At 43.0% G+C, this 16589-nt stretch overlaps 1 protein-coding gene across 9 annotated transcripts in view; it reads right to left on the bottom strand.

The window, feature by feature from the left end:
- Positions 1-16589, bottom strand: part of jakmip3 (Janus kinase and microtubule interacting protein 3) — a 567199-nt gene that overhangs the window by 441307 nt on the left and 109303 nt on the right. For 8 of the 9 annotated variants that reach the window (XM_085994710.1, XM_085994718.1, XM_085994709.1 and 5 more), the window contains exon 2: positions 13821-14062. In XM_085994710.1, the coding sequence (XP_085850836.1) occupies positions 13821-13955 (135 nt within the window). In that variant the 5' untranslated portion in view covers positions 13956-14062. Of the gene's footprint in view, positions 1-13820; positions 14063-16589 lie in introns of those variants that run through there. The other variant, XM_085994717.1, reaches the window with a different exon arrangement.

The following is a 16589-nucleotide window of genomic DNA, read 5'->3' as shown; positions in this document are numbered from 1 at the left end:
TCAATTTGTTTTATTTTTAAATATGGCCATTTAAGTATATGACTAAGACATGGAATGACACCATTAGGCCCACTGTTTTCCAATCATGGAATCTACCCTTTTTTTTTAATTTCTAAGAAAATAAAACATTGTGACATTTTTCCCCAACTTTCTTGATGTCACTTTTACAAAACTCCCAGATACCAACATAATATCATTCAACCCTGGTCAGATGCATTCAAGAAATATAGGGCCAGATCTTGCTGGAGCGGGGAATCTCGCAGCAGCGCTGTTAGTTAGACTTTTTCCTACACCCTTCAGCTCGAAAACATTTTGTGCCATAACTTGCTGGGAGTGTGAGCTGGTAATGGCATAGCAAGGCCACTGGGCATCTGGGACCTCAGTGAATGGCGGGACCAACTGTGTATCTCCTTAAGCAATGAGATTTAAGGATGGTGAATTCGTTTGGTGAATTATCAGGTACATAAAGAGTAATAAAGAGAGGGAAAAGAAGATTGGATTGAGAGAAAAAAGAGAGAAAGGAAAAGTAAGAATTTTTTTTTTTAAATTAATACTTTGACATTTTTTAAATCACTAAGAAAAATTGACCATATGCAGGAATGAGATTGAACAATTTTTCTCCCTTTCTGGGCCAGAGAGGTTGATTGGCATTGCATTAATAATTCACGTTGTTAAAAAGGTACTTACATTGTTAAGTTCCAACCCTAACTTTCTGTGGCGAGCTTAAAGGGCAATTAATGTGCAAATCCAGCAAGTTCTTAAAACTAAAGGGGAGGCTAAGGATGAGATGCCGTTTGATGCGGAGTGGCATGAATCAACCAGTAAGTTCTGGAGATTTGCAACTCATGGCATGTTTCTGTGCTGCAAATTCTATGTAATTCTATGTAGTTTATATTACATCTTCATGTCACACTTGTGTAAACCATGGATTTTTGTAGTTATCTGAATTCATGTAGTAATGCAGATAAACCTAGATGAAGGGCAAGCTCCATTGTAGATAGCAACATCAAGGAAAAAATACAACATAAAATCGAGAATTAGTGGTTAGGTTAGATTGAGGTTGGGTTTTAGAAACCTATAAGAGGAAGGGAAGATTGAGAGAATACACATAAATCTACTTTTATAACACGCCGTTATTTTTCCAGCAAGATCCAGCCCATAATTTCTTTAATCTACTGGATCTATAAAGTCCCACACAGTATTTGATCATCTTCATCATTTGACCTCCTTTATAACTTTCAATCCTATTGTTAACCAACTATTTCTAAAGGTCTTTTTTTGTATAAAAAGCGATCAATAGCACTGTGTTTGATTGAAGTCTATTTCACACATCTACTACCCTGTGGGGTGGAGGGAGCCTTTTCAACTCTGGTCTTCCTTGAAACTTGGAAATTTCATTCTTATGTTCACTAGTTCTACAATTATGGGATAATTTAAAACTAACCTACCTGGCGGGAAACTGATAAGATTGGATCAGGATTTATATCTTGCCTGATTTTGCTCTCCATTGAAATCAATGGTCCTGTCATTCACTAAGGTTTCAGCTCGCACTTCCAGCAAATAACAGTGCAAAAAATTTCCATTGGCTTAGATAAGACACCAGTAGATCTGATTAGTTTATATTTTATCACATTGTGTATCAAATTGGAATGTTTCATAAAGATGTAGTCAGACAACCCTGACTGAACTCCACTGAGTTTGAAAGCATCGCTAAGAAGATTGTATTTTGAAAGAATGGGTTTGAACGAATGATTACATAGATGCATTTAAGGGGAAGCTAGATAAGTGCATGAGGGAGAAAGGAATAGAAGGATATGTTGATAGGGTGAAATGAAGTAAAATGGGAGAAGGCTCGTGTGGTGCATAAACACTGGCATAGACCAGCTGCACCGAATGGCCTGTTTCTGTGCTGTTAATTCTATGTAATTCTATGTCGTTTATATTACGTCTTCATGTCACGTTTGTGTAAACCATGAATATTTTTTAGTTATCTGAATTCATGTAGTAATGCAGAGCCACCTTTTATTACTGATGAACCTAGGTGAAGGGCCAAGCTCCACTGTAGGTAGCAATATCAAGGAAAAAATACAACATAAAATCAAGAATTTGTGGTGTGGTTAGATTGAGGTTGAGTTTTAGAAACCTGTAAGGGAAGGGAAGACTGAGAGAATACACATAAATCTACTTTTATAATCTTGAAAAGAAATAAAAAGCAAAATAAGTCAGTTATTCTTGTTTTTAGTCTAGAACTTCAATTACACTTGTTTCTTTGAAGGGCTTTGGCGCAGCTCCTGTGGTCTGTAGTGTTTAAATACACTTAACCTTAGTACCTAATCGTGCAGGTGCCCAGGAGGCACTTCAGTGCTATGGCATTTTTTCTACATGTTGACGTCCCTGTTGCTTGAAGATAAACAGGGTAGGTCAAAGGTTGTGCTTGGTGCGTATTGCGCTGACATGGATGAATTTGCACCATTCTGAAATGGACTCCTGATTTTCCAGATTCACCTCAACATTAACTAAGTTCTGTAAACAGGATCCTCCTTAATGCTATGATAGTCCATTGTTGTAATTATAATTGAAGAAGTCTACTTCCATAACAGTCTGGTGCAGAGCGAAAATAGCTTTTGTATGAATCTGGTAAATAAAGGGCATTCTTGTTGTTTATTATTGTTTGAATTGCAATATATTTTATGCCTCATTATTATCGGGCTGTTTCCCTGTTACAGATAGAATCACTTTTCCTGTACTTCTGCTGGGGATACTTCCCACCATTAGTTTAAATTTCACAAAGAAAATATGCCTACCCTGGTGGTAGTGAGCCAGCATGAAACAATTCTGTGGAAGCATAACTATTAATGTTCATTCCAAGAAGCATTGAGAGTAATGATTAGCTACCATACATCACAATTAGCATTTCCAAAAGCCACAAGCTCCCGCCTAGTTTGAGCATGTAGCTCATCAAAGGGAATGCCTAGATTATTATGCAATACTGTAGCCATGAAATGGTGCTGGGAATATTAACAGGAAGTGTCCACTTAAAAGAAAGTAATCATAAACAGGGGCAAATATTTATTTAGCCTTCAAACAGGATGTAACTCTTTCAAAAATAATGGCCCGGAATTTGCAGTCAGCGGCGAAGCGAATTGTAATATATTTTATGCCTCATTATTATCGGGCTCTTTCCCCGTTACAGATGGCGAAGCGAATGTGTTCGCCACTGGCCCCGAAGTACGATTCGCACAAGGATCTCGCGATCTCTGTGTCGAAAACTTTTTTTCCGTCGTTCAATTTAAATCAATGGAGGTTAGTGCGGTTCCCCTTGTGTGAGCTGCTGTGACGTCAGCAGCCAATCAAAATGCAGAATTCTCACAGACAGTGAACAAGGAAGTGGGTAAGTTCTTAAAATTCTAACTTTTTAAAAATGTTAGAGAGAGCAAAACAAAGATTGGGGCTCGCACATGGGGAAAAGGGAAAAATGAAATGAAGATGAACAAACTTTTAAAAAAATGTTTTTTTACCAAGTTTCTTAAAAATTTTAGTTTTTATTAAAATGGATAAATTATACACTGCACAAAATAAAAATTAGTTGTTCAGGCCCTTAATCTTTGTTTAGCAGTCAATGCACTGTTAAAACCCCAGTTACACCTAATCCCTTTGGGTCTAACTTTTAGTGGGTAATTTAACAGTGTAGCTACTGCGGAAGAGCCAAAGTTTTCGTCAGTTTCCCTGATTTGAGTGATTACCCAGATTGCCGGCTCTGTGGGGGTCGGGAGAGTGGGGGGTGGGCGGGGGGACAGCGCAGCCTGTGTCGGAGCTGTGAATGACAGACCGCAACTGCAGGATTTCTGCATGCATCTGCGCGTGTACCAAATCCCGAAGTTGCGGTCAGCTTCAAAGGCGGAATGATGGCGAACGCTGCCAGTTTGCCGTCATCCCGACTGCAAATTCCGGGCTGATATTTCCGAAGGTACGAGTAAAACATGGCTTGCAAAACTGAGTAACAGCTAAATACACATGGAGTCATGAAATGAGAAGTGAATTTCCGTGAAATATCACACTTGTTACTAATTCTGTGGGGTTTTTACACCAAAATAGTATTCCAGGTCATCCTCCTCCGAACACACATTGTACCATTTCTGGCCAGAGGTGGCAGCTAGTCTATATAGAGCACAGATGTGAGGGAAAACAACATCACTTCAGGAATCTGGCAAGGTAAGCCTGCCCAACCATATCGTGTACCATGCAGATGGCCCAAGATTGCATGCCACAAAAGGTCTGTCAACCTAGTTCACATTTACTGCTCATCCATAACAAGGCTTCACACAACCTTATAGCTCTTCCATTGCATTTCATAGATACCTATACTTAAGCAAGGCACACATTTGAGTTGTAACTTATAATTGGCACCCTGACATCTTCCAAGGAATTCACACATCAAATCATTACAACACAAATTAGCTACGGCCACATTTTTTGTTTTTATTTCAGATTTTTTGTATCTATACTATTTTGCTTTTTGTTTAGCTGCATGGTGCATGATCACTTACTGATAAACAAGAAGGGCATGAAGGGCGGGCCCATATCTGTCGCTGTGTACGTGCTCCTTCAATTTACAACATGTCAAGAATATTTCTTTGCTTGCGTGACAAGATGACACATGATACAAGAAAAAAGAGCCACACTGAAGAAAGGATTACAAATTATAAACTCTTGACTACCTTGGAGGAGGGCACGCTGGGCACCTTGCATAGAAGAGCATGGAGGAAATGCCACATGAAGCGCAGGCTACCCCCAAGTACAGTGCTCGTACCATCCTGCCCTAATGTCTTGCTCTACCCTCCTCACTGCCGCCCCCACCCCAACCCCCTTCACCCTCCCTAGCATTTACGTTACCTGTTGAATACATTTGTGGCCAGTACATTAGCTGATACAGCAGTACAAACCTGGAATAAGCCAGAGGCAGAAACGTAGAGGGCAGTGGTGATATTGACTACCACTAGCAGTGGAGTGCCTACTTTGGAGGTTATCTATAGGTGAACATGGAGCAAATGGCAAAACTCTACAACTGGCTCCTTGCTAACCTGGGGACTAAAGAGGCAGTTGTCCTCAAGTTTTTAGCAGGGAGGTGTGTTAAGGTCAATATGGCTCAGGTGTCGGCTGATTTTGCCGGCATGCCATCTTTTATATTGTGCCACTTCAACCATGAACTTTATCTTTATTTGCCATCTGCCAAAGAACTTTTAAATTTGTGCTGGGCTGCTAGTAGTTCCTGAGTTGCTGTGAAAGTTGGTATTTTTGTTAGGTAAGGGTATCAGGGATATGGAGCAAAGGTGGATAAATGGGGTTAAGGTACAGATCAGCCATGATCTAATTGAATGAAAGAACAGGCTTGAGGGGCTGAATGGCCTACTCCTGTTCCTATGTAATTGGTCAATGTCCAGAGATATTGACCCATAGGCCTTTTGTCTCTTTTAGGGAGGAACAATACAATAAAATTTTGACCAAGGTAAACTGACAAAAGGACTATTGGGCTGATTTTCTGAATGCCGGGAGCCACATTCAGAAAACTAACCCTTAGAATGCAAAAATATGTATATGAAGGTGAGTGTTGGGTGGGCAGTGCATGGTGAATTATGTGGTATCTACCAATTCAAGTCAGTGTATACAATACGAACAGTGAGTAGTGAGAATTAAATTTGCCATCTGTAAAACAGGGACACGTTGAATTGGGAATCTATCAATGTGCTTTTCAGACACAAAGAAAAAACAGTCATAAATAAACATTTTATTCAAAACATGTTGAATAAGCATCATTGTTATTGGCTGTCTCAGAGTCTTTTACACATCTATGCCACTTTGAGAACTGCAGTAGCATTTTTGCTTTAAAATCAATTTGCTTCAGGTGCTATGTATACTCTTTATCTGACTATATAATATTTCTCCTACAGTAGAGATAAATTTTGCCTTTGGAGGGGAATTTAGTATTCAGTCGCGCTGCAGCAACACATTTGCCTTACCTAGTCTCAAAACACTTCTGGCTTAAGCAATTTTGTGTCATTGTAGCCTTGACTTGACATGATGACTTGCGTACGCATGGTACGGTTTAGCATTTATAAATAGAGAAAAGCACAATGAAGTAATTAAGCAAACAATTTCTATCTGAAGTATAATTTAGATAAAGGAGATAAACTGGTGACCTGAAGTGACATCTTCAATTTAATGTAAAGAAATGGGAAAAATAATTAATGGAAATACAAAATTCATCATACATCATGGCTGTTGGTAATGGGATAGTGTGCTATATAAAGGACATTTTATAGGAGAACCACTATGATAATGTTGATGATTATGTTGCAGCTTACATTTTAAAATTAATTAACAGAAAATAATGGTGATGGGCAATTTTCCCTGTAAGCTGTGCTCCAGGGGTCCCATGCAGCCGACTTGCCGGCTTTTCAGTAGAAAAACTGTACATGGCCAGTATTTTGAATGGGCCGCATGGTCGAGGCCCGAAAAAAAATTACAGGGAACATTGGTGATCACTGATGGGGGAAGAGGACTTTGAAATCAGTGCTAAAAGGTAGAAACAATCATATACAAATATGCATATTTCAGATATTTGGTTATGTATTTTGTCATATCGGGGTGGATTTTCCACAATGGTTGTGGTAGAGCAGAGTGGAATTAGTCTCCCCTCCCCCCAGAAAGGAGTACGCCTGACCACCAAAGTTCCAGGAGTGGGCCTAGTTAAATATGCATAGCAAGCTCTTGGCTCTTGTTGCCAAAGGAGGTGGGAACTAATGTGCCAGCAGCATTTGCGAGATAACATTTAAAAGGGTGTGATCTCTTAAAGGCTACATTTAAGGGAAAGTATTTTCAGTCTTTATAATGGCAGAAAATTAATTTTAATTTGTAAAGGCTGTATAGAGTTTTTAAAAAAGGGAGACAAAATAAATATAATGGCAGGAAACAGAGTCTGTGGACCAGCGATGGAGCAGCACAGCACTTGAACACCCTGCTAGATGGTTGGAAAAGGGGAGGCACTGCTGCACGAGGTGAGAGTAAGAAGGGTTGCTTTGACCCTGCCCATTTGACCCTACCCATTTGACCCTGCCCATTTGACCCTACCCATTTGACCCTGCCCAAAGGGAAGGCAGTGTAGCACAGGGGTTCTCAACCGGGTGTCGGCAGACCCGAGAAGCTTTTAAGAGTTCAGCCAGATTCTACACAACAATCCCGCCCCTCACACACTCCAAATGGTTAGAGGACCTTTCTCCGTCCTCAAGCCCCTCTTCATTTGGTCTGGAGCTCATGTCAATTACCCGGGCAGTGTGAGCTTAGCATGCGTGGGTGGTGGAGACGCACCAGGTCTGAAGGGTGAGAGTTAATAAACCCTGAGTTCACTCTGGCTGGGAAGCGGAGTGTAAGCACCAAACTCCGGGAGCAGCATCAAGTGCTGAGAACTCTCAAGGAGCATCTGTAAATGAAGGAGAAATGGTGACTAGTTAGGGTGCGTCTGTAAATGAAGGAAAATGGTGACTGTTCAGGGCCAGCTCACCATACCTTCCAGAGTGCCTCTCCTAGCCTTGGTATCCCCAAACCATAAACCTAACCCGATCCTAACCCTGACCCATAACCGTAAAATCCTAACCAGAAGCATGAACGTAATCCCTAACCCAACCCCTAACCATAACACCCTAACCATAGTCCTAACGTCTATCACTAATCCTTAAAGTTTAGGGGCTTGAAATTCATTATAGCCAAGGAATGGGCGGTGTCAGTAGAAAAGTTGGAGAATTAGCGCCAGGCGCTTATGCTTTAGACTGCACGCAAAATTCATGCTCACTGCTCAAAAAAATTATTGGAGTCCTAATTCAAGTCTTTAAGCCCAAGCTCATTGGCGTTACACTCAAAAGGTGGACCAATATTGTGTGCAGTCTAATCACAACTCATCATTATCACAGGCTTTTTTCAGTACTTAAAGGGGAGGTTCATTGATGCTGCAGCACCTCATTCTCAGCATTGCTGGCTGTGCAGCTGCCTCAGCAAGCAGCAGCAGGACAAGAAGAAGGAGCCGGAGGGCTGAACCAGGTGTACTCATGGCAGATCCACGCCCCAGGAAGAGAGCCCATAGATTCTGCGATGAAGCATTGGAGGCGTTGGTTTTCTCTGTGGAGAGACAGAGGGTGGTGCTCTACCCGGCAAGTGGCAGGAGGCCCTCACCACAAGTCTTCCACACCATGCGGAGGGAGGTAACGCAGCACGTCTCAGGCAGCACTGTGGTCCCCAGGACCTACACACAGTGCAGGAAGAAATTTCACAACCTCACTCGAGTGGGAAAGGTGAGTGAATGCTTCAACAAATGCTACATACTACCATCGGAGCCACAATCTTCACACGCTGCCCAAAGCACCACACCCCCAGCACTCACCCACCAACAATCTCTACCTACCAACACTCAACACCCACATCTCACGCCTGGCACACAATGACAACCATTCAACTATGGCAGGCATATCACCCAAACACATTGCTCCACACTCACTCACACACTTTCCTTTATCTTGCAGGCCAAGGTGGACCACAACAGAGTGCGGTGGGAGAAGAGGAGGAGGAAGAACACACCGCGTCACTGCATGTCTCACCCGCAGACACTAGCTCAGACACTGGCACTACGCATTCTTTAGAGGCTAGTATAGTAGCAGGATCTGCACAGGGTGAGGCACCGGGGACGAGTGGGCTGCAGCAAGGAAAGGGTAGCTCGGGAGCCAGCTTCCCGGAGGACGAGTTCGCGCGTGAGTTCTGCTGCACAGGACTCAGATGAGGACCTCAATGGGGAGGCCTTTAGAAGAAGGATGATGGGCATGCACACGGAGATGATAGGTGCAATGATGAGGGTCCCCGAGAGCCTCTCAGCAATGGTAAGGAGCATGGAGGAGTCCACCTCCAACATTGCACAAGGCTCTGCGCACACCATGGAGCCCATCATTTCCAGTCTGCAAAGGATGGTATACTCCCAGAGAGACCGTGGCAGCCCAGAGCTGGTGCCATGTGTGATAGACGATCTGGCAGCTTCCATTGCAGCACAGGTGGAAACGACACAACGTCATAGTGCTGTAATGCCATCAATGCTTGGTGGCATTCAATCTCAGACTGCTGTCATGCAGTCTCAGCTTGATGCCACGCAAGCTCTGACTGCTGCCATCGTGGCTGGGTCTACCACCGTCGACTGGGGCTTTCACGGTATCACAGCAGGCCAGCAATCTGTGCTCCAACAGATTGCTAGGGATGTTGAGGTGCTACCCTGGGGGAGTGGCAGTGGGTCAGTGGAGCAGGAACCTGCTGTTCTCTCTCACGATGACAGCATTCCTGCTCCCACCACTGCCATTCCGCCATTGCCCTTGTTGCTGCCTTTCATCCCATCCAGCCCAGACTGCTGCCGCCATGCTGAGCTGGTCAAGGGCAACCTGCAAGGCCATCTGAAGTCTCCTGCACAGACACTCAGCAGCTTTCCACCAGCCCTGCTGCAGCCACTGGACCAACACTTGGTAGGAGCACTAGAGCAGGCAAAGGCACAGTAATGAGAGGCACTAAGGGATTGCACAAGGGTGAACAGTTAATTTTTGGGGGGATAAATTTATTAATTCAGCTTGGATTCTTTTGTCGTGTGTCTCATTTCAGCTTTGTGCTATGATGGCTTGCAACAGGGATGGAATGATGGGGATGTGGTGAGCAACGGGGATCTGGTGTTTAATTCATTCGAACCACAGTCTGATGAGTCGGTCATGGACCACCCTTCCGGAAGGCCGATTGAGTGGCTGCTTCCTCCCTTGCTCCTGTTTTTCCCTCCTCCTTGTCCTCCTCTTTGTCCTCCTCATCTTCCTCTTCCTCCTCCTCCTCCTCCTCCTCCTCTCCCTCTTCCTGCAATCCCTGCTGGCAAGGGCTGGGCCCTCATGATGGCCAAGTTGTGGAACATGCAGCAGACCACCACGAATGGAACACCCGCTCAGCCGAGTATTGGAGGGCTCCTCCCAAGCGGTCACGGCAGTGGAACCGTTGTTTGAGCAGGCCGAAGTTCTCCTCGATGATGTTCCTGGTGGCAGCATGGCTCTCATTATATGAGAGCTGGGCAGGAGTGTTGGGGTTGTGGAGGGGAGTCATGAGCCAGATGGAGAGCTTAACGTGGTGGCTAGAAGAGTACTGGCACACCGGTCTGGTGCAGGATGAAGGCATCGTGGCTGCTGCCAGGATATCGGGCATTGACATTGAGGATTCACCGTGTGTGGTCGCACACCAACAGCACATTAAGTGAATGGTAGCCTTTGCGGTTACAGAAGATCTCCAGATTGTTATGCGGTGCCCGCAAAGCCACGTGGGTGCAGTCAATGGTGCCCTGCACCATGGGGAATCCTGCTATCCTAGCAAAGCCCCATGCACACTCATCCTGCTTCTCTCTGGTGATGGAGAAAGAAACATAGTCCCTTCTCCTACTGGAGAGAGCCTCTGTGACCTCCCGGATGCAGCAATGGATGGCGAACTGTGAGATGTTAGCTATATCTCCTGTTGCAGACTGGAAGAATCATGCTGGTGAAGAAATTGAGGGCTACGGTGACCTTGACTGCCACTGGGAGAGTCGTGGTCACCCTGGTCTGAGGCTGGAGGTCTGGTTGCAGGAGGTGGCAGAGTTCTGTGACCACCTCCTTGATGAAGCAGAACCTTCTAATATACTGCTCCTCGCTTAAGTGGAGGTAGGAGAAGTGCTCTCGGAATACCCTCAGAGGGTAAGGCCTCCTGTTGAGAGACCTGATGGCCCTCCTCCTCCCTCTGGGCATGTGTTCCAGTCTTTTTTGCTGCCTCCGCTCCCTCCGCCATAGATCCTGGAGGCCGAGGTCATTTGCCGGTACAGCCCCCATTAATGTTACTAAATGTAGCAATTTGATTATTTGAAGAATAAATGTAGCTACTTTTTAGTTGCCACAACACTCCTGATAGAAAAGAACCTTGAAATTACTGAATGAAACTGTTGGAGTCTGTGAAACTTAGAAGAAACCATTGAAACTGCATTAACCTGACAGCTGTGAGTCATTACTGATGATCCCTTTAAATAACATCCCTGGAGCCGGCTTCCTGTTGCTTCATGTCAGCTCTCCCTGTTGGTGTTTACTCCAGGCGCTAAGGTAGGTAGCAACAATCAATTTAGCAGATCGGACGGTCAGTGAGCATTGCACACTCACTGACATCACAATCCACCTGACGTTGATGTTCCTGACAATAACTCTTACCAGCAGCGCTACGGGGGGCGGGATTTGGCGTGCAGCACTGGATTTGCCTCGCCCCAGTGATACTGCTCTAGCACCCCATCAGCACCATCTGCTGGCACTAACGGGAGGTGCTAAGTGACTAATTTTTTCCCCTATATGTTTAATTGTATAAGTTTTCAAATCCTTCCATGGCCTCACCGCTCCCTATCTCTGTAGTCTCCTCCAGCCCTACAACTCTCTGAGATTGCTGCGCTCCTCCAATTCTGGCCTCTTCAGCATCCCTTATTTCAATCGCTCCACCCTTAGCATCTGTGCCTTCAGCTGCCTAGGCCCTAAGCTCGGGAATTCCCTCCCTAAACCTCTCCATCTCTCTACCTCTCTTTCCTCCTTCAAGACGCTCCTTAAAGCATAATAACCATCCTGTGAAGCGCTTTGGGACGTTTTGTTACATTAAAGGTGCTATATAAATACAAGTTGTTGTTGTCTTGTGTTACAGGGGGTCCGTGGAATTTTTATAAGCAGGAGGGGGCCTCAGAAGCAAAAAGGTTGAGAACCCCTGGTGTAGCATATCTGAAAGGAGGTGGTGGCCGGTTTCGATGCTGTGTGCACTACCTGCACAAACAGATGCAAAAGAAAGCACTGTGATGAATTGGGAGTTTGTCACAATTTTATATACTTTAATTTCTGTTGATAGGAAAATGGGCAGTGACTTTCAATTTTGTTCACTGCAATAGCCAGTCTGGCTGACTGCACAGCACCATCAGGGAATGCACAGATGCAAACTTACTGTTGAATGAACCAAGAAGGCATTATTAACCTAATGGTTTAATACAAACTTGTTTACGTCTTGGTTTGTTGAATGAATGGTCAATTAAGTATTTTAGGTGGATACTGCTGACAGTTCATGGAGTAGGCACTGGGGTTTTTATTTGTTCTTAGGATGTGAGTGACATTGGTAAGGCAGTATTTATTGCCCATCTCTAGTTGCAATGAGGGCAATAAGAGTCAACCACATAGTGTGGGACTGGAGTCACATGTAAGCCAGACCAGGTAGGGATGGTAGATTCCATTCATTTCAGTGAACCAGTTGGGTTTTTACAACTATTTTGGCATATTTAATGGACTGATAGAGATCACAACCTCAGAATGTCAACCTCACAACCTTCGATGCCGGGCACTATCACATTGTGGCACAAGGTTTCACTGGCTGCCTATTAGAAAATCTAACAAAAGTAGTTCAAGAAAATGAGGATCGAATGGTCCATTTAAGAGAAAAATTAATGGGAAAATTAGTTAATGTAATTTATATTCAGTTAAAACCTGGTATAAAACCCTACAAAGTAACCTTCATAATAATGTTGCCTTCATCTTGTTAGTGGGATCTCACTATGCTATCATTTTGTGTCTCATACTTATTGAACTCAATAAGACACTCCAAAGAAACACATTCAATCAAGACAAGTCTAACTCCCAACTTAGAACATTTGTAGCATTGGAGGCTCTCATTTCTTAATTTTGCCTACGTTATGGTGAATGAACATTGTGATGAAATTTAAATTTGGCTGTTATGTTGCACCTGCACAAGTTTACTAAAACCGTAAGAAGCTGATGTGACACTTCTCAGATGAATCTGCTCCATTGATAAAGTTCCAGAAATCTAACAGGCTTCAGATTATGGGTGCTTTGATACCCCAGTAAGTAAAAGCACTATGTAGTGTGGCACTGAGCTGTACTAATTGGGAAAGTCTCAGATTCAGTTCCTGGCTTATGCTGAGTTAGCCAATCACAGTAGTACAGTTGACCTCAGTGTTCCCTGACTAATGAGAGAGAGAAAATGAGCCAAGGCGCCTACTCCTGACTAGAATCCAGTCACCTCTCTTAGAAACTGCATGCCCCCAGAGCGCTGGCATCTGAGCAAGGTGTGCCTGTCCTAGACTGCCGTCGCTGGCCCCATTAAAGGTTGTGAGGTATGGGGAAGGTCCTCTGATTTAAATGCCTTTGGCAGACTTGGGGCTCATCACGTCACGCTAAAGAGGCTTGGTTGGTGGTCTGCCAGGTATCTTTCCCCATCCCCCCCAAAATGCTTCAGTGACTCCCTGAGTAGCAAACCTGATATAATTCACATTCAAAAAATGTGTCTATGAAGACCTTAGGTATCTGAAACTTCCCAGAATTATAACCTATTAATATTATACTTAAATGCTTCTGCAGCTCTCGACTGTATTGGAATTTTTAATTAATGCATTGTGGTGATAAACCAATAATCCAGTGGTGGTAATGAATTAAGAGCAATGGAACTTTCCATATATTAGAGGTATTTTGGGTAACAAGCATGCTGCATTTCTATAGAGCATCTCTGAGCAAATCTCCACTGTATTTTCAAGTCTATACATTATTATTTCCAGCACAAATTACAGATTCTTTTTATTCATACTAGTGTATGTACTATAATATTTTTAGCAAATTCCCATTCAGAGAATTTATAACAGTTTTCTATGTTGCTGCTTTATTTAGCGATAATTTTGTTAAAAAAATTATTAGGAAAAGGACAGTGCACACCTTACTCTTTTCTTGCTGAAGCTCGATTTGAATGTCAGTCAGTTTGGCCCTGAGCTCTTCATTGGCAGCTTGCAAAGCAGCTAAGGCATCAGGCTTGTCTCCCTTAGCTCGGCCGACAGCGCCCTTCTTTGACATTGTGTGCTGCTGTGTTCCAGAGGGTAAAAACCCAGACAGAGAACTCTCCGTTCCAAAGCTGGAGGCTTCTCTTTTCCCTCTCCTTTCATCTACATTTTCATTTCCACCTTTAAAAGGAAAAACAAAACATGGCACATTATTTTTTTCCCCACACAATGGAGACTTCAGCTTCAAAAGAGAATTTGGATGTATCAGCAGTTCTTTACTGGTAAATGTAAGCACAGCATAATTATTCGAGACAGCCATGCTGAGGCATGATAAAATGCGAGATCATTCCTAATAATGAAAATTCGCTGAATACCAGAAGTGAATGTCTTCAAATTTGCCATCTTTACCTTCCCAGCAGTTGCAAAGTACAACTTCAAACAACAGTGCTTGTAGCTTCAAATTATGTTTAGTTTAGAATTCAGCTGTAGTTATCTTAGTCTGTTTTGGTAACATTAAAACATGGCAGCACATAAAAACTTTGTATTATGCCCATACGATGCACCCTTGCCAACATGGTAACATTCACAGGGGTGAATTTCTCCAGAGGTTCTTCTGCTCATCCACTGTAACTTCAGTGGAAGAGCCACAGAAACTCCAGAAAAACACCACGTTTTTGGGGTTTCTGCAGCTCTTCTGCCAGATGAGCAGGAGAATTGCCGCAGACGAGAGTTACACTCCGTTTGAATCTGACATCATTACCAATTCAATCATGTAAGTATAATTTTAATCAAGTAATGATGTCAGAGATATGGGTTTATGACCTTAGGTCTGTTTGTATTTATTTTTTCTGAAACAAATTATGACAGGTTTTGTATTGACTCTGGTACAACATTTCAAATGGGGAGTGTGAATAATATTAAAGTCCAAATTGAATTTGACTCCCTCAATGTTTAGGTGGTACCTGTTTTCCCAAAGCAGTGCATTCATTAGGTGGTATCAAATTCACTGGCACTCATTAGGCATTGGTAGAAAATCAGGAGAACTTTGAATCAACCCACCTGATTTAAATTATTATTATCCCAGGAATTTCCTAACATCTGCTCCTGCGCCGCCGCCAGAGTTCGACGGAGACCCCATTTAAGCACACAGACAGGGTTTCCACCAAACGTGCACCAAAATTAAAGTGCAGAGCAGGAAACACCCTGAAGAAATCGCCCCCATGGTAATGTATACTCAGCAGCAACACTGCACCAGTTACGCAACTCCTTCGCTGGGAATTTCCTCAGGAGTTTTCTCGATTGGCGGCCATAACTTTAGTTGATAATCAATGGGAGCCCCGTGTAGACACGTAAACTGGGTTTCGCCGATCTCCCACTGAAGTTATGGCGGCCGATTGGGAGAACCCCTGAAGAAATTCCCCCCCCCCCCCCATTCAGTTTAGAGCAACTGCAAATTTTAGATACAACTAAATTTTCAACTGCCATATAGGTAATGTATTATCAACCAAAAATCTTTCAAAACTACTACCAATCATATCAAAGTTGAATGTTTCTCTGACAGTTCTTGACAACTTTATTTTCAAGCTTAATAAATTTTGCAGCTTGGTTTTATTAACACTATCTTGACAAATGTGCTTTCCATGGACAAGGCCTCCAGTGCCTACAGATGTATACAAATGTTGACAGGTTTTGTATTAACTCTGATACACCATTTCAAATGGGGTGTGTGAATATTATTAAAGTCACACTTTACTCTACTGATCCAAATTGAATTGGGCTCCCTCAGTGTTTAGGTGGAACCTGTTTTCCCAAAGCAGTGCATTCATTAGGTGGTATCAAATTCAAACCCACTGGCATTCACTGTGTTGTAGGCAGCGGAGAAAATCAGGTGGACTTTGAATCAACCTACTCCTCTCACCTGATTTAAATTATTATCGGAATATTAATTCTAGCATCTTATTAACCCATTAAAATTAGACAACTGAACGAGGGTTGCCTTTGTTATGGAGAGGACAATATAAGAACCTGGTTGCTAGCATATCATGATGACATCATTTATAAGTGACACAATGAGGCTAACACCTTGAACAGATTGACAGGCTGACTTTGCATGCAAAAATAATTTTATATAGAATTCTCAATAGATAATTGATATTAATGTTTGAATTTGGTGAGCTGAATAGTGGTCTTTTTACAACTTTTCATTGTTTATTTTGACAGTTTATAGCATACATTGCAATGACATACATAAATATTATCCGCCATTAGATAAAGTGCTAGGTATTATTAAAGGAATCCATCTCAAAGGCCTAGACAGAAGAGTCGAGGAACCAACCAGAGATCAGGCCATCTTAGACTGGGTATTATGTAGCGAGAAAGGATTAATAAGCAATCTTGTTGTACGAGGCCCCTTGGGTCAGAGCGATCATAATATGATTGACTTCTTCATTAAGATGGAGAATGAAGTAGTTGACTCAGAGACTAGGGTCCTAAATTTAAATAAAGGAAACTACGATGGTCTGAGGAGCGAGTTGGGTAGGATTGATTGGGGAATGTCACTCAAAGGGTTGATGGTGGGCAATGGCAAACATTCAAAGACCGAATGGATGAACTACAGAATTTGTTCATCCCAGCTTGGCATAAAAATAAAACAAAAAAGGTGACTCAACCGTGGCTAACAAGGGAAATTAGGGATAGCATAAGATCC

This window comes from Somniosus microcephalus, chromosome 8 (genome assembly GCF_052327205.1).
Source record: "Somniosus microcephalus isolate GS21.2 chromosome 8, FLI_Smic_1.0, whole genome shotgun sequence".
NCBI lineage: Eukaryota > Metazoa > Chordata > Chondrichthyes > Squaliformes > Somniosidae > Somniosus > Somniosus microcephalus.
The sequence above is the reverse complement of the archived record's forward strand: the minus strand, read 5'-3'. Positions and strand labels throughout refer to the sequence as shown.